At 37.6% G+C, this 26,325-nt stretch overlaps 1 protein-coding gene across 2 annotated transcripts in view; it reads right to left on the bottom strand.

Moving 5' to 3' along the window:
• Positions 1 to 26,325, bottom strand: part of EDNRA (endothelin receptor type A) — a 59,844-nt gene continuing 33,519 nt past the window's right edge. Inside the window, exons 3-8 of one of the 2 annotated variants that reach the window (XM_017534888.2) lie at positions 22,767 to 22,894; positions 10,042 to 10,240; positions 6,774 to 6,926; positions 2,961 to 3,094; positions 2,426 to 2,534; positions 1 to 701 (exon numbers count right to left, since the gene is read on the bottom strand). In XM_017534888.2, coding sequence (XP_017390377.1) covers positions 561 to 701; positions 2,426 to 2,534; positions 2,961 to 3,094; positions 6,774 to 6,926; positions 10,042 to 10,240; positions 22,767 to 22,894 — 864 coding nt within the window. In that variant the 3' untranslated portion in view covers positions 1 to 560. The remainder of the gene's footprint in view (positions 702 to 2,425; positions 2,535 to 2,960; positions 3,095 to 6,773; positions 6,927 to 10,041; positions 10,241 to 22,766; positions 22,895 to 26,325) is intronic. The other variant, XM_037740642.1, reaches the window with a different exon arrangement.

Genomic DNA, 26,325 nt, shown 5'->3' with positions numbered 1-26,325 from the left:
CAAACTGTGTAAATAAGTTCAAATAATCATGTTAGGCTATTAGGCAGTTCAAAAATACTGGTACCAAATGACATTTCAAATACAAGTGACTTGAGCCCATACTGTGTTTGGCTGAAGGAAAAAAAAAAACACTTAAAAAAAGTAGAAAATCTTGTCATAATCTCTTAACATTTCATGGTGACCAGCTCCCATTGAACATTTACCAGAACTGCCATAACAGCTAGCCATGTACTTGAAAACTCTATTTTCATGCAAAAGTAGTAAATGTCCTTCTATTTTCATTTAACAGTCTCTATTCTCCCCTAGCTCCCACCATTTTTTAGTGCTGAATACAACACGCCAGAATATGTACATTAGATCAATTAAAGAAGTATGATTCGTAGATGTTGTGGGTGGATAAACCAGTCTACCCTTGTGGTTTTGGAAAGCATTTCTTCTTGGGTGTGGGAGTGAGTTAAGGAAGAAGGATCAGAGAAGAGATTTCCGGAGTCACAGTTGCCTTGTGATTTTTTTTCTCTGAGAGGATTATGGGAGTACCCGAGGAGTGCTTCTCAGGGTGGTCAGTTCATGCTGTCCTTGTGGCTGCTCCGGTCTGTGTTGTGGTTGTTTTGATCATGGTTTTTCCACTGGATGCTTGTTCCATTCATGGGGACCGAGGTCATCAGACTTTTGGACTGGTAACAGCAGCAGCAGAGGCATGACTGGGGGGAAGGAACAGACTCGAAGTAAGGCGAGACTACCAGCCCATTCCCAGCCAAACACAGCAGCCTTGGGCCATACCAACGAGGGGAAAATGTCCATTCACATTTGAGGGAAGTGAACCTCTATAGTAACCTAGGGTGGAGAGGCTGTTCTCTCCAGGCAGGAGTTAAACTGTCCATTCCAGTGCAGAGAAATAGAGCCTTTGTTTCTCATTTTAATTCTATTACCATGTACAAGAAAAAGGGAAGGCAGTATTGATGAGAGGGAGGGTTCTCCACAGCTTGGGGCAGGCAAGGGTAGGGCTGGGCAAGGGGGGGTCCTAGCATTTTTTCAGTGTGCACCAACTGTGTGGCTCTCTGCACCAGGTACCTCATCAGATCCTCACAACAGCCTTGGATGGCAGGTGCTAATCCCCCATTTTATGAATGAGGACAGTGAGGTCCAGGGAGGATAATGAGAGGCAGAACTGGCATTAGAACCCAGGACTCTGTAGATTGGGTATGCTGACTTTTTAGGAAGATCCAGCAAAAAGCGGGATTAATTTCTGATAATTTTTACCTTGATTTTCCCTCCTCCCAATGAATATGTAAATTAATAATAATTAATTTCAGCTTATATAATGTACTAGTTTTAACGTGCATGTTAGTCAATCCATTTTAGGCAGAGTTTTGTGACTGGCAAACATTTCCAAGAAGATCTCAGAAATACAGCCCAAAACTTCCATACCAAGTTTCATCTATTTGTGTGATTCTTTGGTTAATATATGTCTGTCTCCGTTTAGACTGTAAGCTCCATGAGGGCAGTACTGTGTTTTTCCTCTCTACTCTGTCCCTAATAATAATCAACTCATATTGAGCACTTATTATTTTAAACGAATATTACCCTCCTTGTGAAAGAGATACTGCGATCATCCAATTTTATAGGTGAGGAAACTGAAAAAGCAGGAGAGGCACTAACCAGACCTGGGATAGACAGTTAGCAAGTGCGTGTTGTGATATCCATCCAGGCTCTTTGCTTCCAGAGCCTGCATTCTTGACCTCTGCCCTACTCTGCATCATATGTACCGTAAACTGAAGTTAAACAGCCTCTTCCAAGATAACAAAATCCAGTGAGGATTAAGCCTATGCTAAAACCATTTTTCAGGAGCCAGAAAATGACACATGAATAAGACAGGCTGAGAGCTTCTGAAAGACCTGGGTGGCTGAGCTGGCTGGAGGCTTGAAAGCAGAAGGAAACTGATTTTGAATAAAATTATATTTGTTTAGATTCCCACAGCAATAAGCATTTACTATCCTTGAAGATTCTATTACTAAGCACACAATTAAATAACATTTAGTGAGAGCTTTCTTAACAATAGAGTTTATATTTTGTTGAGACTTTGGTTCAAGTCTAAGACAATGTAAGGTATGAATAGGTCTTATGTACTCTGTGTGGCCTGGAGCATACATTGGAACATTCATCTCTAAAGGAGGTGTCTAAACTGGCATGTGATTTAGTCCTTTTGATTTTAACCTCTTTGTATGTGGTTGTCTAAATAGGAACTGCTTTTCCGTTATGCTGGCAATCTGACTCTTTCTGGGTAATAAAACATGATTTTCTCTTCACTGCTAAAAAGGAGTACAGCTGATCAAAGTAATATTGCAACTGGAATTGGCTGTGTCTGTTGACTGTTTAATATATTCATTTTGTTATCTTTAAAAAAATATGTGAAAAATCATCTTACCTGGAAACAATTTTTAAATTTCTTGCTCACAAAATACAGAGCTATGGGGTTTATACATGAATTCATGGTTGCCAAGTTAATACCGATGTAATCCATGAGCAGCAAGAAACTAGAGCAAAAGAAAATGGCATAGAATAATTAGAATATATTGTTTTAAAATCTGCTAACTAGCATTTATTCCTAGTATAAGCATTTTTCTTGCCCAGAAGCCATTTCTTATAGGTGGCAGTTAGAATTTTGTTAAAAGTGCTTGTTTAAGTGGCAGTTTCAGTTTTGTAGGACAGTTACAGATACATCACTACTTGGTTAGCTGAAACCCTATGCACAGCCTCAGGAGGGGAGTGGCAAGATAACAGATGTGGCTTGCACAGATTTTGGGATCAGTTATAGGCTATGTCAGCTAAAGAAGAAAAATCAACTTTGCAGTTTTAATTTTCAGGGCTAATGGGGATGTAGAGTAGGTGGTTTTGTAAAAGTATTATAAATATGAAAATCTGAGAAACTCCAATTTTCTAGCAAGTACATAGGATCATACCTAAGTAATTCACATCGGTTCTTGTCCATCTCATTATACACGGTTTTCTTCAATATACGGCTTAAATGAAGAGGGAACCAGCAAAGAGCAAAAATTACAACCAAGCAGAAAACTGTTTTAGCCACTTCTCGACGCTAAAGGAAAGTGAGAAAAAAGAAAGTACAACAAGTTTAGTGTTTTTATACTAGATGTAAAAACTGTACTACCAGGAAGTAGCAGACATCAGGGAAAGAATAATTCAAAAAGAGCCAGAAGGACAGCCTGGCTTACAGTGCCTCTACGTCTTCAAGATTCTAAGGTCAGCGTTCTAATCAAGGAATTGCTAATGACGCTTCTGGGCAGCTTCCAGGAAGGATGGGGGCCTCAGGTTGGTTATTAGGGCCAGGACAGAGGTTATATGCCAGGAGAGAGGTGGGAACTGGCTCGAGGTGAGCCAACACCACTGTTACTGAGTCTGCATGTATGTGTGTATGTGTGTGTAGGTGGGTGGGTTGTGACTGCATGGGGGAAAGGGTTAGCTAATGGCTTTTAATAACAGCTAACTAATTAGCATTGATGACGTGGCAGGCAAGGAGACTGAACATGATGTGATAATGAATGGACAAAACAACAAAGACCTTGAGAAAACAAAATAGGAGTGGGGAGCAGAAAAGTAATAGCAATATGTTTTCTCCTTTTCCTGATCTTGAACACAGCTACTTTTGGGACTTTTTGCTCTTTAAATTCTTTTCTTAATGACATATAGTTTCTAAAAATATTATATATTATTTGCAAACAATCTGGAAAATCTAGAACATGCTGACCTTGGACTGACTTTGTGGAAGGTTTGCATGCCTTTGAGTCTGCTCCAAATCAGAAAAACTGTAGGTTAGGTATTATCTGCAACTATTCATTGGTGTGCATTATTTGAGTATCATATTGCATGCATTTAGAAGCCTGACTAGGAACATAAAATGCAACTTGTCTGTAAATGGGATCAGCTAATGTCAAAATAAAACTGATTGAAAACAGAGTCTGGAAGGGTAATTTTGGCTCGACTTGAAACATATAACATTAAGTTTGGGAAGCCTACAGTAGACTCATATGATTGGCTGAGCCATTCAAAAATATTCTGGGGCAGTTTTCATAACTCACTACACTAGCCCAAAAAATTGGGAGTTCTTTAACCTCTCACAGTTATTGGGCTAGCTGGGATATGACTTCAGAGTAACGATTGAGGGAAGAAATAAAATAATCAAATCTGCGAGAATGGGGACTGTTTTTAAAAGGGTAATTTTGTGTGTCCAGAAAGATAGCATGCCCAGAAAAATAGAAAAGCAACGTATTAAAGGAGGGGTTACCTTTCCTGAGTGCATACTCAAAAAGGGTAACCCTTTTAAAAGGTGTTATTAGTACATTGCCATGTTAGTCTGATATTTGCTTAACCAATATCCATTCTCCTGTCTTCCTTAACATCACTCAATTCTTGATCTGTTATGGCGGCTGGGGAGTCTGGCCTACTCATCTACATGGCCACTTGGCACAGTTTTGACCCATTAGATGAAATAGAAACTATTGCATGCGTTTCCAGGAGAGCTACTGAAAAGTATAGGGACATTTCTTTGGTGTACACCCACTATATGTTATTTTATGCTCTTCCCCACTTGCTGCTTGGAAATCAGGTGTAAAAGTAGAGCTGCTGCTACCATCTTCTGAGACTGAAGGAAAGATAAGCAAAACAGTAGATACCTGGCCTCTAAGTTGGTTTGACCACTAAACCTTGATGTCTGAACTTTTTATATGGGAGAAAGATAAACTCCTTTGTCAACTAATTGTTATTTTGAGTTTTGTGTTCCCAGCATCCAAACACAACCCCTAATTGATAAAACTGTCATCACTATGATGAGGAGAAATTGGAGACAACCAAGCAAGAAGCAAAACCATGAGCCCCACAGAGTATTGGTCAGGATGGCAAGGCTTTGTGCTGTATGCTGGCTCTCCCACAGTCCCATCTGCAGGACCTCCAGTGACCCTTGCTATTCTGTTCTTAGGGTTTGCTACAGCTTTGAGTGGCACCAAAAGGAACATTAACTGCTTGAGGACAAAATCTTGGATTTGAATCTCCATTTGGTTGAGCAAACCTCTTAATCACCTGTATAATAAAGATAATATATATCCTACCTCTCTCATAGGGCCCTAGGAGGAATCAAATAAGAAAAAGACATGGAAATGGAAATGTGCTTTAAAACTTAAAAAATGCTATGTAAACATGAAGCAGCATAGGACTATTGTTCCTAAACCTTATTTAATTATTTCCACTGCAAATACCACTCATAGATTAAATAGCCTCAATCACGGTGCGAATGCAAAAATCCATATTTTAAAACATTGTTTTTCACAAACCTATTCTAACTACCTCCATTCCAAGAATGAGAGGAAATAATTGTAAACATATTAAGCAATTGGAGTATTTAAAACTTTCATGCCCGAACAAAGTCATGCTAAGATTTCTCAATGTAATCTTCCTGCTAAATGTCAATATAAGACAATAGCTACCATTTGTATGGCATGTTAGATTATACAAAGTACATGCTTACACATTCATCCCTTTGATTCTCATAATATGATTGATTCATATATTTTATGCCCAATTTATGGATGACGAGCTGACGCTCAGAAAAATCAGTATGGTAGTTGAAAAGAGTTGCTGATGAGGAATGATGATTGCACATGGTAATTATATAGGACAAATCTACAGACTCCATCAACAACTCACAGTAACTTTTGGTGTAGTTGGACATCATTATATACTTTTCTGTTGCAACAGGGAACTTAGCTGAAATCCTAGCTTTCCTCTTAGAATTAACGTAAATTAACCTTTGCTTAATACTTACTAGGAGCTGGGTTCTATTAGGCACCTTACATGTCTCAGGCAATCCCCATGATGTTTTATTTCATACATATTATGAGAAAATAGACGTGCAGAGAGATTAAGCAATTTGCCCAAGGTCAGAGAACCAAGTATGGGTCTAGTTTTGCCCTTGGAAGCCCACAGCTTTATCTGTTCTAATTTCACCCAGGAGGGACCAACATTAGCCTCCGATTGACATGTTCAAATTCCTTCTAGAACTTTGGGCCCTCCAACATTTTACCTCTTCTAATGTACATGATCCCATTTCCTAGTGTAAGTCTCACATTAGACATTGCTCTAGTGAGGTTCATCTCCTTTTTCCTACTCCCCAAATGCATGGTTCCTATTCCACATTCTAACTAGCCTCCTATTCTTCCACTTGAAATGCTCTCTGTCGACTTCTTCTCCATCAAATCCCATTTATCCTTCAAGGTCCAGTTCAGTCTCCCTCATCCATGAATAGCTTCTCCATGACTCTATCTCATACTCCCTGGCTTTCCGTAGCACAAGCTACTTGGACCACAACTGTGATTCTATTTTCCAGTTGTTTTTCATGTGTATTTTATATCTACAAAAAGACTGTAAGTCTGCATGGGGAGAAAGTCATATGCTTCTTTGTGTCCTGGTACAGTTCCAAGCCCAGTTCAATGCATGGAGTCACACACATGCCCAATACACTCTTGGCAAAATAGAGGAATAGTTCTTCTCTATTTGGGCCCAGCCTTTAGGACCACTTGTTTCACAGGCAGGCTTCCCATTTTACAAAGGAAATTTCTAACACTATTACTATAAAGAAAACAGTTACAAGATAGTATTTTTATTTCAGGAAATAGGCTAATTTTGCTAAAGACAGTATCTGCAGGCCTGCTGCTGTCCAGGACTAACCAGTCCTGGCCAGATTTTCATGATGTTATAAGATTTACCTGCTTAAGATGTTCACTGAGGGCAATTCTCAAGCTGCCATTCCTTCTGTTCAACATCTCACAAGTCATGAGGGTGTAGAAGATCGCTGTGCACACCAAGGGCATACAGAAATAGAACCCAAAGAGCCACCAGTCCTTTACATCTTGGTAGAACTTCAAAGTGAAGAAAAAAAAAAAAAGGAAAAGGAGGAAGCAGAGTCATGTCAATTAACTGTGCGATGCTTCTGGTAGCTTCAAGATCTTTAAACTTGCAGATGCATTTGTAAAATCTTACTCTCTGGTTGCAGTAATAGGTTTGGGGGTGGTCCTCAAAACTCAGTTAAATTGGAAACTTCAGAAATTATCCTGTCTTTAAACAGCACATAAAGAAACTGCACTTACAAAAATTATCTTGACAAGGATACTTTTCATAGATTGAAGTTGATTTCAACTACACAATGAAAGAGCCCTAATCAATAAAAATAATATTCTTTTAAAGCTCATAAAACATGATTTTGAGACAAAAAAATATATGTTTATCTTTATTTTTTGATGAACCTCAACATTTTGTTAGTGCCTGCTTTATTTTGACTATTGTGGTGAAAATGTATTTAACTTTAAACAGTGATGGTTATGAATGGCTTATATGTGTAGCTTTGGTTAACAGGGGTTAACCCTCTGCCTGGTATGCCTGCTATGTGACCTTAAAGCCAGCCAGTTTGAACATCAATAACAATACTCTTCTCTCTCCTTTAATACTTACCACCTGGAAACTATTGAGGTAGTATACCTAAACTGTAGGCATATCTGGCATTATCTGACCAGGCAGGATTTATAAATACCAAGATTATTCAGTTTTATATCTTCTTAGAGAAGAAAACTTAATACCCTATAAAAATGGAAAATCAAAAGTGATATCTAAATTCTTCTTCCTACAAAATTAATCACCAACTTGGGAAGAAATGCTTTTTCTTTCCTTATAATGCTTCTTCAGATTGTTAATTTACTAAGGACAATGCAGTTCCCACAGTAAAAAATAATCATGCTGCTCTATAAAAAATGGGACAGTTTCTGAATATAGAAAGAGGCTAAGTGGGCTGCATTTATGACATGTCTATTAAAATCATCTAAAAATGGTTCCTAAAGATGAAAAGTTTGAGGCAGGAGTTCTTAACTATTTTTATGCCACAGACCCTTTAGGAAGTCTGGTGAAGACTAAATCCCTTCTGAGAATATTACTTTTACATGCATCAAATAAAATACATAAGATTGCAATGGAAACCAATTACATTAAAACACAGCTATCAAAATATTAGAAATTAAATTTTGATATAGTAATGTATGTGTTTATTCACAAATAACAAACCTAATGGTAGTTCTAATAACTACCAACTGTTGAAGTGTTAAAGTTCTGATGAGTGTAAATGATATTTCGAGATTATACAGTGTTACATGGTATGAAAATGTCTGCTATTTTCATTAGTGAAAAAGTCATGGTACTGTTAAACACTATGGTGATTTGTTGTGTACATTCATAATTGAATGAAATGATAAATTCAGTTAGAAGTTAGTGAAAATAAACATGTCATTTCTTTTCCATCCAAGTTCACAGATCTCTGAATTCTATCCTCAAGTTAAGTGCAAACTCCCAAAGGAATTGGTTTATTCTAAACTACTTACACAAACATTTCTCTGTTCCCAACACACTGTAGAAAGATTTCAGTCCTGAACTTAGAAAAAGTCAGAAGCACTCTCTCTCTTTTTTGACAACACGAACACTCCTTTGAGCACCCACTCTCCCTTTTTTTGTATCCTCTTTTTCCTAGTGCATTTGCTGGCTGGGTGTAAATGACCCAGAAGCAGCTGCAGAGGGTCTGGAGGCTGACTCTTGAGAGGGCTGAATGGAGTCCCCTGCCCCCTCCATGGCAAAGGCCCACAGAGAAACAGGTAATGCATCTCTTTGGAACTAATGTCATCAACAAGGGTAAAGAGGGGCCTTCCAACAGCCTAGGATAAAGTTGAAGAGCAAGAGTGGAATAAAGAGGGGACATAAATTTAGAAAAAAAGAACAGGACTTCAGACTCAGAATGAACTCTAAAAGATTGCCTGTTCAACTCATACCCTTTACTACAATCGTCTAGGCCACCCATGCCCGAAGGGTAGCTACCCTTTACTTGAACACATCTAGAAAGGACACTCAGTCTTTATGAAGCAGCCCATTTCATTGTGTCCGGCTCTAATGATTAGTAAGCTTCTTCTTACAGTGATCCTCTTTTCTGTAACGTTTGCATAGGGAATATCTAGATTGCTTATTCAAACTGCCCAAATTTTGGCAATCTCCTGCTGTCTACTTTTTCACTTTGAAGACTGACCCAATAAAAATCTTCAATTTTAAATTACTAGTTTGGCAGTTTTCATGAGCACTTTTAATTTTAAAACAAGAATTTCCAATAAGGATAACTGGTCAACTGTAAAACTACGAATTCTGTGAATTTTCCAAGTTGGGAAAACATACCTTGAGATGTCTGTAAACAATTACATGTGGAATGTGAGCTGCATGAAACTTACATCAAAGCACTAAATTATGCTGATTTAAGAGAAATACTTATCCTTTTGGCTTTCCTCCTCATTCCACATATAACCAGTTTTGCAAAGAAAAGATCCATTTTAAATACGTTTCCTAAAACAGTCATGTGATTAAGTTTTTCAGAAAAACATTAATGTGATCAGGTGTAGTAAGAAAAATAACAATTGAATTTGTTAAACCAAAATGTTCTTTTTAAAAGTTCTACAATTTTATATTATTTGTATATTAGAGAGAGAAACCATACTAACATAAGTACATGTAAGTACTACTCTTTACTTTGAATTAGTAAATCCATCTTTAAAGAATGCAAGAAATATGCTTCTCCCCAAGTGACATAAGATAAACATCAGCACATCTTCCAGATGGAAATTGTGTTGTATTCATTATTATAAAAACAAATAGTGTATAAATATATATGCGCACACATCTAGTCCCGCTTAGTAAATTTGATATTCTTAGTAAATTTGATATTCTTAGTGGTTTGGTGCAAAATAACAGTTGTGTCTACCACTGCGCTATAATACGAGAGTGAAAGCAAAAAATAACTGTTCCATTCAAGAATCTACTTTTCATGCAACTGAAGAATATTTGACAGAATAAACCACACTTGGCATTGTGGTGATGTCATCAAGTCTCAAGATGGTAAAGTATAACAGAGGAACTCCTCCCTTCCCCAGTTAATTCCTTTTAAACGATTAGTACCTGCATGAATTTTGATGTGGCATTGAGCATACAGGTGTTATGTTGTTCACCCCTGTATTCAAAGGGTACCATGACGAAGCCAATTGCTTCAGGAATGGCCAGGATAAAGGACAGGATCCAGATTGAGACTATTTCAATGGCAGTTACCAAAGGAATTCCAATTCCCTGAACACGACTCCAGGAGGCAACTGCTCTGTACCTGAAAAAAAGGGTAGTGGAACCAAGTTGTTAGGAATTTTTTTTCTTTTCATTTATTTATTTATTTTTGTGAGAACATGCCTGCAGAAGGAAATTTTAAATGTATTTCAATGAAACAAAAATTGTAAGTGCTGGGAAGCTCCTCCCCATTACCAATATCAGTAATTGGCTTTTTAGGAATTTTCTGAGTCTTGGTATGAAAAACAAGTGGGGCTTTAAGAGTTCCAGTCATTTGGAAATCAATTGCCTGCTGGGCCTGAGTCTAATGTCTTTATTTGGTCTGGTGAAATGTTAAGAGACCTTAGAATGTGGTGGTTAACAGGCAGTTGTGCCTATGTTTTTTAAGCTGGGGGAGAAACTGAATGAATGGGAGGGATCATGAAAGCTGCTGGTACTTATTATAGTAATATCTTATTCTTCTTTATAAAATAAACAAAAAAACTTAAAGCATCGGGCCTAGATATCCTTGAGTGAATAATGACCACAGATATTCCATTATTTCCTCCCTTCTTTTACCCTCACAGTGGGCTTGTACTAGGTGGCAGTTTTAGTAAATACATATTTGTGGTAAATGTCAAAGAGGGACTATCCCATTATGGCCCTGTGTTAGAGCAGATAAAACTTATTTAAAGATACTTTGATTCCTGGTCTTTAGGGTTTACAATCAAACAGAAAAGAATGGTTCATACAGAGTATATGATATAAATATAACTCAATGATTATATCAATCAAAAAACTGGTAATAAGAAATTATGCTCACCCTTTTTTTTAACTTCAATATTTTAAGATAATAATCACATTTAAATGTTATGTCTAAGGAAGGTTTTGGTTTAGAAATTCAATGCTCTTTGACCTGATGTGATGGTCTGATGCTAACTGCTTTTAGACTATTAAGAAGAGACCTGTGACGTGGTATGGTATTTTTGTGGCCTCATTCCTGAAATTTTTGTTGCTGCTGTAATGGAAAAGAAACATTTTCTTTTTATAGTTTTCATTAGATAGTGCCAGAAGAAGGCTGTAAAACAGACTGAATGCATTGAAGACAGGTGCACATGGGTTTGCAGGACATACAAAGTAATGTAGAAGATTAATGAATAAGGCCAAGGCAACATGCATGCTACCCATATGCACCAAGATGAGCCCCCATCAGTTATATTTAGTGTACTGTCTCAGTATATTTACACAGTACATCTGTGAAAAAACAACTCTTAGAATTATGCTGACTGATTCTTCACCAGAATTGCCTAGAAATGAGCGTCTATAAAGTTGAATATTTTATGATGATGCCACATGGTGTATATATAGCATAGTTTGCTGGAGAAATGTTTTGTAAAAGGTTTTTAGGGTAAATAAGATTTGTGTACAAGAAAAATCTCTAAAAAACTCCAGATTATTTTAAGATGGGATAAAATACAGCTATGCAAACAGACCAAGAAAATCCTTTTATGATATAACCAAGTTTGAATTTTAAAATGTATGATTATTTCCATAAGTTATCCAATGGGATAAAGACTGTTGTTTATTTTTCTTTGTTGCCTTATTTTTTATTTTTTTGAGACGCAGTCTCGCTCTGTTGCCCAGGCTGGAGTGCAGTGGTGCGACCTCGGCTCACTGCAACCTCCACCTCCTGGGTTCAAGCGATTCTTCTGCCACAGCCTCCTGAGTAGCTGGGACTATAGGCTACCATGCCTGGCTAATTTTTGTATTTTTTTTTAGTAGAGACGGGGTTTCACCATATTGGCCAGGCTGATCTCTAACTCCTGACCCCAAGATCTGTCTGCCTCAGCCTCCCAAAGTGCTGGGATTACAGGCCTGAGCCACCTCCACCTAGCCTTCTTTGTTGCCTTATTAGACTGGCAGCCTGATATCCAGTAAAAGCAAAGATGAATGGAGATGGGATGTCTATATCCCAAGGCTGTCAACTGAGTTACATCTATTTCTTTTTCTCTTCTCTCAGGTGGTTTATCAGGGAAGGTGACTTAAAGAACACACCCTATTTCATCAGAGAGTAAGAAAGCCTGATTTCCTTGTCAGGGTTTGGGGTGAAAAGTAGCTTAAGGAATAAAATGTGCTCAGCATGTACTTATGACGAACATATTAACAGACAAGTTTCACTTTTTTAAAGGGCCATGAGTTCCCAGAATATTACACTTCCACAATCCAATGTAAATTCAACATTTACGAATAAGTAGATGTAATTTTTAGAGTCTAGTTTAGCAAATAATTCATAATTGGTCTGCTCCTTCATTAACCCACTTATTGAGAATTAGAATATTTTCCATTTATAATCATACCGATCTTGAAAATATCTCCACAAGATAAGGGGAAAACAATCATAAAAGCAATTAGAAACAGTCATTTGTGATAATGGAGGTGGGGAAAGGTATGGAAACCGTGAAATCCTGGATATTTCAAAATGGGTATCTATTTGGAATATAATGGCACAGCACACTGACACACAAATATGCTCTTCTTATGAGGTGTAATTATAAACAGTCTTCCTTCTAGTCAGTGTGTATATCCATCTCTCTCTATTATATAGACATCTTCACTTGTCACGGAAAATCTGCAAGTGTAGATTCCACCACTGACAACTGGTATTCCAGAAAGAATCACTCCTCTCTGAAATGCTTTCTTCACTTGGCTTTTACCACAGTCTCCTGGTTTTCCTTCTGACATACTGGACATTCTTTCACATTTCCCTGGTTGGACCCCCGTTCTGCACAAATTCTTAGCATTGGATTTCTCTGAGGGCTTAGTGCTCAGATGTTTTTTCTATCTATGCGCTCTCTTTTGGTGATCTCATCTAGTCTCATGGCTTTGTATCATTTAACTCTCTATCTACCGGTAATTCCTAAATTGATAACTCTAGCCTGGTGACTCACTTTTAACTCTAGACTTCTATATCCAACTGCCTACTTTTGAGTTCCACTAGGACATCTAATAGGCATCTAAACACTCCCAAATCAGACTCCTTGTCTTCCTTGCTGCTAAACCTGTCTGCAGTTTTCCCATCTCTGGCCCCATACCTTGGGTTAGACTTCACTCCTCTTCCACCACACATCCTTCACACTCTGTATGAAAAGAATGGTTCATACACAGTATATGATAGAAATGTAACTGAATGATTATGTCAATCAAAAAACTGGTAATAAGAAATTGTGCTAACCCTGTTTTTTTACTTCAATATTTTAATGATAATAATGACATTTAAATGTTATGTCTAAGGCAGGTTTGGTTTAGAAATTCTATGCTCTTTGACCTGATGTGATGATCTGATGCTAACTGCGTATATCCAATTGCAACCACTTTCACCATCTTACTTGTTATCGCAGTGCCTTGGTGATTGCCACAGCTTCCTCAACTGATCTCCCTATTTCCACCTTGCTTTGCTACACCTTACTCCGAACACAGCAACTGGAGTGAGGCTGTTACATCAGACCATAGCACCATCTGCTCCAAATCCCCCAGTGGTTTCCAATCCCCGTGAAAATGCTCACAGGGATCCTGAGAGCTGTTTCCTCACTTCCTTCAGGTTTTTACGCACTTGTAGTTTTCCATGGAAGACTTCTTCTGGAGACCCTACTTAAGTTTGCCAACTACCCCTCCAGAATTGTCTCTCTCATCCTGATTTATTTTTCTCCATAGCATTTACTACCATGTGATCAACTAAATGTTCTGTTTATTTATTTGGTTTATCATCTATGCTCACCCTGCTCCTTTAGAATATAAGCTCCTGGCTGGGCATGGTGGCTCATGCCTGCTATCCTAGCACTTTGGGAGGCCGAGGCGGATGATCATTTGACACCCTGGGCAACATGTAGCCAGCTCTACAAAAATACAAAAATTAGCCAGACATGGTAGTGCGTGTGTGCCTATAGTCCCAGCTACTTGGGAATCTGGGGTGGGAGGATCCTCTGAGCCCAGGGAGTTCAAGGCTGCAGTGAGCCCTGATCATACCACTGTACTCCAGCCTGGGCAACAGAGTGAGACCCTGTCTGAAAAAGAAAAAGAAAGAAAGGAAGGAAGAAAGAAAGAAAAAAGAAAAAAAGTGAAAAAAGCATATAAGCTTTATAAGGGCTGACATTTTGTATGCTGAATAAATACCTGTTGAATGAAGGGTCTTTTTGTTGCTGTTTTCATGCATGTTACCTCGCATATTCCTTATTTAATTGGCCAAAGCTAACGGCACACTACATCCTGACCATTTTCTTATTTTTCAAGCTAGCCATGAATTAGGCCACAGATTAAAAGCTAATATCTTTAGAGGTACAGATTCAGTAATTTAAAGGAGGGATCTATGGGCTGATCTTTCTGCTCCATTTATTCCCATTGGGAACCTGAGAACTGGCATCTTGTTGCATTCTCTGCCTGGTCTCCAGTGAACCTGGGGAGTCAGGACCATGGCTCAGGCCTGCCAACTCCTGGTACAGCCTTTTCCCATGACATCACCTTGTATCCTGTCATGTGATAGGCCAAAATAAAAGTATAAAATACATATTTTATTCATGTAAAGATGTTTGTTAGTGTGTATGTCTATAAATAGATTTTTACATGTTTTTAAGGCCAGAGGCATTTAATGCATGCTTATTAACTCTTGAAGGTGTGGTCTGGGACAATCATTAAGTTTAAAAATTTTTATTATTGAAAGAACTTTAAAACATTATAAAATAAAACATGAATTCAAAAGATACTTCAACAACATCTATTTTTATTTTTCTTATTTTCTTGTTTTTATTCTCACAGGCATAGTTTGAATAGACTATAATTACGTGACTCACAATTTTTAGTTTTAGCTTTATTTACATGAAAAATACTCTCCTTTGTTTCTACAGGGGCATGGCACTTATCAATTGAATGGCTATACAGTATAACAAGATCTTGATATAATTTCCTTAAATCTTTCTTCTATGTTCACATCATTGATAGCATTTCACAGTTGTGAATAAGACACCTATAAGCTTGTTTTTACACACAATTTCTTTTTCTGAATGATTTTTCTGGATTAATTATCTTGAGTGGGATTACTGGATCAAGGGAATAAACAGGTGGCTCACATGCCTAAAAAAAGAAGTTTCTACCAAGTGCCTGTCAATGAATGCTTGCCTGCATTAGAATTTATTATTTATTTTTATTTACCACTTCCATAATGTACAGTGCCACTTCTATCTTACAAAGTCGATCACTTGTAATGGTTATGATTTATATCTCTCATACCATACAGAGGTTTGGAGGCTAAATACTAGCAGGAAGAATTCTTTTTAGAGACAGGGTCTTACTCTGTCATCCAGGCTGAAGTGCAGTGGCACAATCATAGCTGCAGCCTCAAACTCCTGTGCTCCCTTAAGGAATCCTCCTACTTCAGCCTCCCAGGTAGCTAGGACTATTGGTGCCCACCACCATAGTCAGGTAGAGACAGGGGTCTTGCTATGTTGCCCAGGCTAGTATTGAATTCGACTTCAAGCCATCCTCCTGCCTCAGCCTCCTAAGGCACTGGGATTATAGGCTGAGCCACTGCAACTGCTTGGCCAATTCCAGTTTAGAAGAGAAATCTGTTGTGGTGAATTAAAAGAGAGCTGCAAATGCTTTACCACTTCTTCAGCTGAGTTCTTTAAGATGGAGTCTCATTCTGTAGCACAGGCTGGAGTGCAGTGGCATGATCTTGGCTCACTGCAACCTCTGCCTCCCTGGTCCCGGTTCAAGCAATTCTCCTACCTCAGCCTTCTAAGTAGCTGGGATTACAGGCACAAGCCACCATGCCCAACTAAATTTTGTTTTTTTTTAGTAGGGATGGGGTTTCACTATGTTGGCCAGGCTGGTCTTAAACTCCTGACTTCGTGATCTGCCCACCTCGGCCTCCCAAAGTGCTGAGATTACAGGCGTGAGCCACCGTGCCCTGCTCAGTTGAGTTCTTAAATTAAGCTGGCCTGTGATTGCTTTGATCAATTGACTGTGGCTGGAATGATTTTTTGCCAGTTCCAGGTCTGGCCTCTGAAAGGAGTGGCAGGTTCACGTTGAAGCCTTGAGCCTGCTGGAGCAAAAATGTTGAGAGGACCCTGACACTACATGTCGAGGGAGATGGACTCTGCTGAGCTCAGACTTCCTGCTGTCCCTGCCAAGGTGCCAGGCATGTGAGTGTTATACCCCTGACACAAGCTCAGAGCCAGCCGAAGTCCACCAACCCCAGCAGAAGTGACAAGGAGCTGAAGAATTGCCCAAATTCCTGACCTTCAACATAGTGAGATATGATAAAATGGTTGTTGTTCTGCACTGCTAAGTTTTGGGGTAGTTATTAAGGAGAAATAAGGTAGCAAAATGAACCAGTTGCTTGATCTTGACAATAGAATAAGATAAAAGAACAAATAACTACATGCAATAGTGAATGGACCCCCAGATAAGATCCCATTGCCCTAGCCAGCTTGGACTTTGTCCAGTTCCCAGCTCGTGTCTTCTGGCTCAGACCCTTTCTCTGTGTCTTCACTCTTGTCATGAAGCAATAGAAAACCATAACACTGGGAAAATAAGGAGAAACCAAGTCCAACTCTAACAAAGAGGTTTTTCCGAAAACCACCTTCATGTTTCTTGAGTTAGGATATACCTTTGAGAATATCACAGGGACCACTGAGCAATTATTTGAAATGATGGGTTCAAAAACTGACACCAGCTTTTCAGGCATGTAAAACAAAGCTGACTTATTAATGGATCTTTGCAACTTTTCCAAATATCTAATTACACATTACTCTGAAATAGTTGTTAAAAGAGTTTTATCTTTTTACAGCCTTCTTCCCCAGACACGTTTTAACAAGTTGGATGTGTACCCAGATCTTTTTACTGGTCTGACCCCTTCATCATCATCATCATCATCTTCCATTTTAAACATGACTTTACAAAGAACAGCAGTAAGCCCTCCTACCCCACTCCTGCTGCTGCTTTTTTTTTTTGGCCTCCAAACAAAGTAATGTATAAAACTTGTCACTTACAGCATGTAAAAATACCTATTTTACTAGCTGGTAATGGCTGGTTATTCATTTTTGTTGGGACAAGTTTATTCATTTTAGAAGTATACTGCCTTAGAATTAAAAAATATTTCACCGAGAAAGCTGGATAGGGGATAAAAAGATAAAACAGGAACTAAAGAAATGCAAAAACAAATTTGTTTTTTAATTTCTTTAGTTCCTGTTTTATCTTTTTCTCAAATGACTAAGGATGTGAAGTTAGATTTGCGGAGGAATTATTCAAAAGGTTAAACTGAGACAAGTCCATAGTTAAAATTAGCAACGAAAGCCTATCCATTCTGGTAGAAATCATGCGCTTTCTCTTACAGTCCTGTTTACCTTATTCAGATTAAAAGCTGATTGCGAGAAAGCTAAATATTTTCTTTGATCTTACATCATTCTGTAATCATTGATTAATGAAATAATAAAGAAATACTATAGAACTTGAATGTATGGTTTCTCTCATTTTTTTTCAAACAAGTCTGAAATGTGAGATAATAATTATATTTTAAAAATGCTGTGTAAAAATATCATGGGAACTCTTTGTCCTGGGCCATAATTTATTCAGCTCATAAAATGAAAGCAGGAATTCACAAACTGCAGCAAATTCCAAACTCTTTTTATTCCTTGTTTTATTTTACAAAGAGTGTGTGTGTGTGTGTGTGTGTGTGTGTGTGTGTGTGTGTTTTGTAGTAGAATATAATGCAACCAAATGAAGAGCTAAAGCAAGTGGAATCTTCAAGAATTAAGTGGGAATGATTCATTCTCTCATGTGAAAGCTTTTGAAATAGAAATGTCAAATAGATTCACTACATACAAGTCCTGAAGCTTAGGGTCAATACCAAGTGAAATGTAAAAATAGTCAAGTGTGGGTCTAGGGAACAGAGACTCATTAGTTTACTTTCAAGGAAAAACCTTTTGGATTAGGGCTGATTTTTGTGAGAGTGGAATTTTAAAATAGTTCATCTCCTTCAACCACAACTCAGATCAAATCTTAATGAGATAGATTCTTGGCGTTATTTTTTTTTCTTTTTCTTCTCTTCTTTTCTTTCTTTTCCTTCCCTTCCTTCCTTCAGTGCTTTCTTTTTAACCAAGAATGACTCACATTTCATTTGATACACAACCAGTTATTGTGATGGAACATCTTATTTATTTTTCTTCATGCATGAGATGAAGAGAGGAGGTGGTATGGGTGAGGTGACCCTACACTAGATAAAGGAATCTATGACCTAACCTTCCCCCTATCTCCCCGACTCAATACTGGCATGATTGAAGCTCAGCACGATGATACCCCGAGAGATTCCTTTCCCCAAGGAAGAAAGAGGAGGCAGAACAAAAAAGTAAGGAGGAACCAGCTCTGCCCCCTGGGCCTGTGAGAGAGGTGACAAATATATTTCCCAGCTGATTATTATTATTATTTTTTAATTTTTATGAATGTTTAATCTGAAGCTTTTAAAATACAATATCTTAAAATAAATTTATAATTTTATCCAGAATTTCTACCGTGCTTTTTAAGTTCAGAAGGGTCTTCCTTCCCTTTCCAGAGATCAAAAAGATAGTCTATTTTCTTCTACTGCTTTGTGGTGTAAACAAAAAATAAAATTCTAAGCCCCTCCAATGACTGGATGGACCCCTCCTCTTGTCCAAGGGGATTTCAAAGAAACCTAAAAAACTAGATCAGGCCATGATGGGAAGGGGATATCAGACCTGCCTCATCACACTCTCCTCTGTTTGGAATTCAGGCCCAACTGGCCAGCATTAACATTAAAATCGATCTTAAGACTAACAAAACAGCCTCTCTGTAGCAGTGAGATACCAAACCACACTCTAGTATAGCATCACATGACAGAGAGAAGGCCCTGAAAGAAACAGAGTATTTCACTCCAAAATATATTTCTTTGACCTATTTTGAAATGGTCCTGTATAGCCATCTCTTGCGGGGAAAATTCACATTCTGTAGAGAATTCCATTCCATTTCTAGGACTTTTCCTGATCCAGGAGAGATTTAAGAGTCTGGTACCTTTTAAGATTGGATAAGAGACATTTACCATCTATTCTCATACTAACTGGAGGCTTCATCTACAGAGAACCTTTGTTTACACAACCCCCCTTATCTTAAACCCAAGCACTTCTTTCTGCTGACTTCAAATCTTTAGGGAAAACTTAACTCTTTCAACTAAATGCCAGTCAGGAAACCTTTGAATCCACCTATGACCTGGAAGCACTGCCCTGCCCTCCTCACCCACCCTTCATTTCAAGATGTCCCACATATCCAGGCCAAACCACTGTAAACCTTACATGTATGGATTTATGTTTTTGCCTGTAACTTCTATCTCCCTAAAATGTATAAAATTCAACTGTAACTCAGCAACCTTGGGCACAGGTTCTCGGGACCTCCTGACGCTGTGTTGTGATCTTCACATTTGGTTCAGAATAAATCTCTTCAACTACTTTTCAGAGTTTGGCTTTCTTCGTCAACAATGGTTTGAGTTTTTTACGTGCTTGAGTATGGTGGTTAAGAATGCAGACTACCAACATTTGATTACTGGGCTACAATACATAGCAGCCATGCTGACTTGATTAATCTCTTTCTTTCTTTCTTTTTTTTTTTTTGAGACAGAGTCTTGCTCTTGTTGTCCAAGCTGGAGTGCAGTGGCATGATCTCAGCTCACTGCAGCCTCCACCTCCCAGGTTCAAGCCATTCTCCTGTCTCAACTTGCTGAGTAGCTGGGATTACAGGAACTAGCCACCATGTCCAGCTATTTTTATTTTTAGTAGAGACAGGGTTTCACCATGTTGGCCAGGGTGGTCTCAAACTCCTGACCTTGTGATCCACCCACTTTGGCCTCCCTAACTGCTGGGATTACAGGGGTGAGCCATTGCACCTGGCCCTTGATTAATCTTTCAACCTCATCTTCCCTATCTGTAAAGTGGAGATAACTATAGCACCAACTATCACAATTACATAAAGTAATTTTTTTTTTTTTTTTTTTTAAGATGGAGCTTTGCTCCATTGCCCAGCCTGGAGTGCAGTGGTCTAATTTTGGCTCACTACAACCTCTGCCTCCCGGGTTCAAGCAATTCTTGTGCCTTAGCAGGACTACAGGTGCCTACCACCATGCATGGCTAATTTTTGTATTGTTTGTAGAGATGCGGGTTTCACCTGTTGGCCAGCCTAGTTTTGAACTCCTGACCTCAAGTGATTCACTTGCCTTGGTCTCCCAAAGTGCTGGGATTACAGGCATGAGCCACCTCACCCAGCCCTAAACTAATTTTTGTAAAGTATTTTTAATAGGGCCTGACAGTAATATTCAATAAGCGGTAATCATTATAAATATTGATATGTAGCATAAGACTTTAACATGCTTTTTCCCTTAGATTGCTAAATAGGATTATTTATTAATACATCTTTCCTTCATCCATTATATTCAAAGTGATTTCAGCCTATATTACTAATACATGCTTGTGTATTCCAGCACCTGAGTCAAGTTTTCCCACTGATTTGTCAGTGTGTTAATGGGTTTGCATTACGTTGTTTAAAACACTGTAGCTCTATGGCATTTAAAATGATCATATAGGTCACTGCATTCTAGCTTGGGTGACAGAAACAAAAAGAAAAATAATATAGGAAGAACGTGTGTAGGACACATTTTTTTTTCTCAAAATGTCATGATTATTTCTCATTTCTTCTCTCTACATGAATTTTAGAATTATAATTAAAAAATTTAATTAGATATTATAATGAAAATACATGGTTACATCTCTGAAAGAAATGTTAACTTGATGATATGCAGCTTGATGAATACAGGAAAAATTTTACTTTTATTAGCAATGTAATAGATGCAATTGAATGACTTTAATTTTTTAGATAATATAACACTTTGAATGAAAGAAGAAATGATGTTGGGATACTGGGAGTGGGAACATCAGAATGAGAATTTATTAGTGAATCAAATTCACATCATAAGCGTTTATTCAACTTTTTAGAGAAATGGGCTAAGGTACTATGATCTATTTAGTCAGGTGGAGATTATATAGTGGCCACCTACTGTTTGTGTTTTTATGCATCAGCCTTTAACATCTGATATGATCTAGAAGTAACCCAGGGAGACCCTAGATTTTCTTACAAACCACTGAAGAGTCTTAGTAATCGGTGATGAAATTATTTCTAATCTTTGTGTTTACCATTGTAATGGGAATATTTTTGTCAACAGTATGATTACAGTTTAAATTGCTAATGAAATTATGTTTTGTATTTTATTTTTAATAATACTAAACAGTTTTATTTCGTGTTTCACAGTTATATTTATTTATTTATTTATTCCCGGGCTCAGGTGATCCTCCCACCTCAGCCTCCTAAATAGCTGGGACTATAGGCATGCATCACCATGCCCAGCTATTTTTTTTTTTTTTTGTATTTTTGGTAGAGACAGGGTTTTACTATATTACCCAGGCTGGTTTCAAACCCCTGGGATCAAGAAAGTAGTTCACCTTGGCTTCCCAAAGTGCTGGGATTACTAGGTGTGAGCCACTGTGTCCAGCTGCCATAAATTTATATCAAGGATACCATTCTAATTACTGACTGAATGCACATTTTTATGTTTTAACAGTAACAGTTTTGGTCCTAACAATAATGTAAGTGTAAACTAACAGAATATCTGTAAACACTTTAATGTTCTTTAGGAGAGTGGGCCTTTTATTTCTATAATTATGAGACTCTGGTTCCCTCATAAAGTGATTGTCAGAGAATGAGTTAGAATGGAAACCTCTTCTAAATTGTATATAGGCCAGTTAAATAGGCCATTATACACTAGTAGTGTGAGATTATATTAAAAAGAGCACCACAGAATGTGTTATAAAGTTTGTAATTTCATTGTCTATAATTGATGCTATGAAAACCAGAAGGTAAAGAAAATACCATTTAGAAGTTCACAGAATTCAGAAGGGCTTCTGTAGAGAACTCTTAATGATCATGTGTGCAGATTCTGGAAGGACTTCAGGATATTTGATGGGTGTTTCAGAAACGGATAAAGGGATGCTTCTGGTTTTGTTCTCTTTTTAAAACTTATGAAACATTTCAGGGATTCAAAAAGACAGGGAGAAGAAACATAGCAATATGGTCACTTACCACTCACTCAAGTCATTTAACATTACAGATATAATTGAACAGTATCATCATTTTTTTAATGATAAATTTACCAGGTGAAATTCAGGATTTGCATATCCTTGAATCTCCTTTTCACAAAGTTAATTCCATCTAATATGTTAATTTTTCCTTTGTTGCCAAAAGGGTGTTAAATGGGTATTATTGATAAAATGCTCTAGTTACATAATTGCCTGATCCAAAGATGGCTAATAATCAGCAAATGTGGAAGGCAATTTTAAACAGTAAAAACAAAATGGTTAAAATGTTTTAATTCACTTGAAGCTAATTAACAACTGTCCTGGGCACCAATTCTCTTGACCTCTCCTCTTTTTGAGAAAAATGCTTTTCTAAGCCTAGCAAAGAGCAAAGGGAAAGAACCACATTACCTGTCAACACTAAGAGCGCAGAGGTTGAGGACGGTGATCCCCACTGAGGACTTCTGCAAAAAGGGGAACAGCTTGCAAAGAAATACGCCAAATTCATTTTGATCAAAAGGCCAGCGCCCAGCCAGCAGCTGAAAGAAGGAGACACAGTGGTAAGAAATGGTAGAGTTGGCATGGAGCATGTGGGCACTTACATTTCTAGTTATGCGTCCCAACTTCTAAATTTTAGTCACTGTGCTTTTCAGTTAGCAGTGTAGCAAAAGAGTATTACTATTGTTATTATTTTCTTTCACATTTTAAGGCCTTAGCAATTTTTAGTCTGGAAAGATATAGAGAATATATTATAATTATTAATATATAGCAACACGAATATATTATGATATATATTTAATATATAATACATACTTAATGTATATTAAATATAGTTATATAATACAATTTAATAACAGAAGAGATGTTCCTTTGATCTCACATCAGCTAGTCATGCTGCCTACTTTTCAAATAGTAGCAAAAGTTTGGGGTTCTGGGAGACAGCTCAACTGAGAAGCAGGCAATGGTTTTGTATCTATGCTTACTAACATGAGTAAAGCAAATCATTTCAACACTGGCATTGGCAGATTATATTATCTCCTGACAAGCAGCCAAAACTATGAATGAAAGGTGAGGAAGAATTTTGGAAAAAAACAAAGTGGTGGAGAAGCTACTAATTTTGGCAGCTGGCTAATACCTAAAGCCACTTTGAACTTACCTTATCCTCTGTGCTTAAGGGGCTGACTCTGCTTCAGTAGATGTGATGTAAGTGGTTTTTCCCTATTTAGGCTCAAACGGTCCCCTTACTACACAGACAAATGTGGTTACCTTTATCTGTTTGTAGCATTTGCAGAAAAATCTGTTCTTCCATGTTGACATTTTCCAATCTTGTTTGCAAGGCAAGAGTGGACACCCTCTAGTGGCTGTGATGGGTAGCAAACACATGACAATAGCTACCAGTACTCTGTATTTGTCTAATTAAGTATTATACTAGGAGCATGGGCTTAAATAATAGCTCAGCTACTAAAAGGGGGAAGAAAGTTCCTGCTGAACATATGATGCCTTTTCAAGTGTAAAATGGTATTGATTTCCTTTTTAATTTTTTGTTTAGTGACTCAATTTAAACTTAACTCACTAGGAAACAGTATCCTACTAACTTGACAAACATGCCTTTTTCTCTTCTTTTGAAAAATTCTTTTTTTTTTGCCATAGTAACTCTAAGATAAACTTTGAATTTCTGTTCTACTATTTCCAAAAGATGATGTGAGGATTAATTTCATGGTCAGTATGGTCCATAACACGAGTCCATTGAAAGAGATTGGGAAACCAGTACCCTGTAGATAAGGAATCAGAACCTATGCTTTTTGAGAACTTGGTTACACAGCGCAATCTCTCATTCTGTTATTTTGGCTAAGACCCTAAAGGACTTACTTACAGAAGTTTTTTCTCTTTAGTTTTCAAGCTTAGTTCCCTTTCTTCTAAATAGTTTTCGAAAAGAACCTTTTTCTTCAATCCAATTGTGCCTCTGGTTTCTTCTTCATCTCACTATAAATAGTCTCGATTGGTGTCCTCTTAAAATTTCCTCATAAACTTTTGTCCAAGGACAATCACACAACTCTTCGTACAAACACTGCATTCATTTCTTCTGGTTTTCATGAAGCTGACAAATAATTATGCCATTGCTGACTGCTGGTTATTAATGCTTTGTGCAAGTAAAGACATAAAACACTATTTCTGGGATGAATCACCCTATCAAAACAAGAAAACCTGAAAACTACTTTTTATAGAATAAGAATGTAGAATTCTGGCCCAGAATTATAATTCTTCAAAGACCACAGATATGTAATTAAAACAGTATAGGCACTGTGACGGGATATGCTCTGGAACAGTTGAATTGTTTGTTTGTTCATTCCCGGAGATTAAGAGGACCCTGATATCCACATGAATGGATTTCCCAATTCACACATCTAACAATGAGAGAAAACAAAAAGATGTTCTTGCTTAATAAGGGAGACTGTGAAATCCTGCAAAGGTCTAAGTGGCGAGTACTAAGAAAATGATCCAGAAAAACCACAACTGAACATGGATTCTCTCAGATTCTTCCCCTGTCAATTACATTCTTTCCTTTTACATGCTTCCTTAAACTTTTAATTAGGATTAGGTTAGGCATAAAGAAGGACAGAAAAGAAAGACATCATGGAATCAGTGGGCAGCAAAAAGATCATGGAATTGTCTTTCTTTGAGACAAATAGGGGTGTTGTTTGTGGTGGTGTTTTTCTTTTTCCTAGGAGTAAGCATTGATTCTTCTTGGGAGTTATAGATAAAGGGGCAGGAAAAAAATCATTGGAGAATGCTATCAGGTGTAATCACTGTGTAGACTTCCTTAACTTGTAACTCCTTCATTCTGAAAGGATATATGGGTAGTAAGTATCCAGTGCTGCTAGGAGGAAATTAGGCTCCTGCCTCTAGGCAATGTCCCCCTTTTTTCCTTTTCCACTCTGGTTCCATGTGGCTTCCTCAAAGAGGCCCTCATTAACTGTCTAACCTCAAGTAGAACCTGCTTGTTAATCTCTTCCATGGAAATAGTGTTAGAGCAGTTCTACATTCAAAGGTTCCTTTCAGCTCGCTCTGTTGTAGTAAAAGCAGGAGGCCTCAAGGAGGCAAACGGTGGAGCTCACTTCGTTTTCTCTTATTTAGCAGAAGCACTTTGGAGCTTCTGAAGGACTACTGGGAATGCATCCTGTTATTTACTTGCACTTAAAATTAAAAATATACATAAGATGGTAAAAATGAAGCTGTATAAAAGCTTATGTAATGAAAAGTTAAGTCTTCTTTCCAATGAAGGCCCCCAAACTCCCTGCCCAAAGGCAACCACTGTTAATTGCTAAGTGTGTTTTCTTCAGGAAAACATGCTACATACATAGAAGCATATGCCTTTAAAAAAAAGAAAAAAAAAAAAAGAAAAAATAAGTGGGAACATATGGAAATAATCTTTTAGTAATCTGTTATGATCTTTTTTTTCCTGGAGTAGTTTTCTGGAGAGCAATTCTATTGCTCAATTAAAAGGTTTTGGTTTTTAAAAGCATGTTAATAAAATAGACTAGAAGAGGAATAAATAGGTAACTGTTTAGAAGAATACATGCTAGACCATGGCAAAAAAAACTCACTAATTTCATTAATGTTAACACGCTCCTGTCAGTAAAAAAAAAAAAAAAAGAGTCCGACAAACTGACAAGTCGCATTGGTTCAAAGGGTTAATCGGACACCTCAGGTCAGTCATAGCTTATTTTTGCTACAAAAGAGTGTATGTACTTTCATGTTTATAATTTGCCACTCTCGTATTTATAATTTCCAAGGACATTACACAGTACCTGGCACATAGTAGGTGTTGGATGAATCAGTGACCCCAACTCATTAAATCAAGGCAATATTTTCATAGTTTGAAATGAGATAGTACCAATTTTGCCCTGAAAACACATTCATCTTGTAATTTATTTTCTATCTGAAAGTTGTTTATCAGTGTCTCAAAGTA

Source organism: Cebus imitator, unplaced genomic scaffold (genome assembly GCF_001604975.1).
Source record: "Cebus imitator isolate Cc_AM_T3 unplaced genomic scaffold, Cebus_imitator-1.0 Scaffold4, whole genome shotgun sequence".
Taxonomy (NCBI): Eukaryota; Metazoa; Chordata; class Mammalia; order Primates; family Cebidae; genus Cebus; species Cebus imitator.
This window is presented reverse-complemented; position numbering and strand designations above follow the sequence as displayed.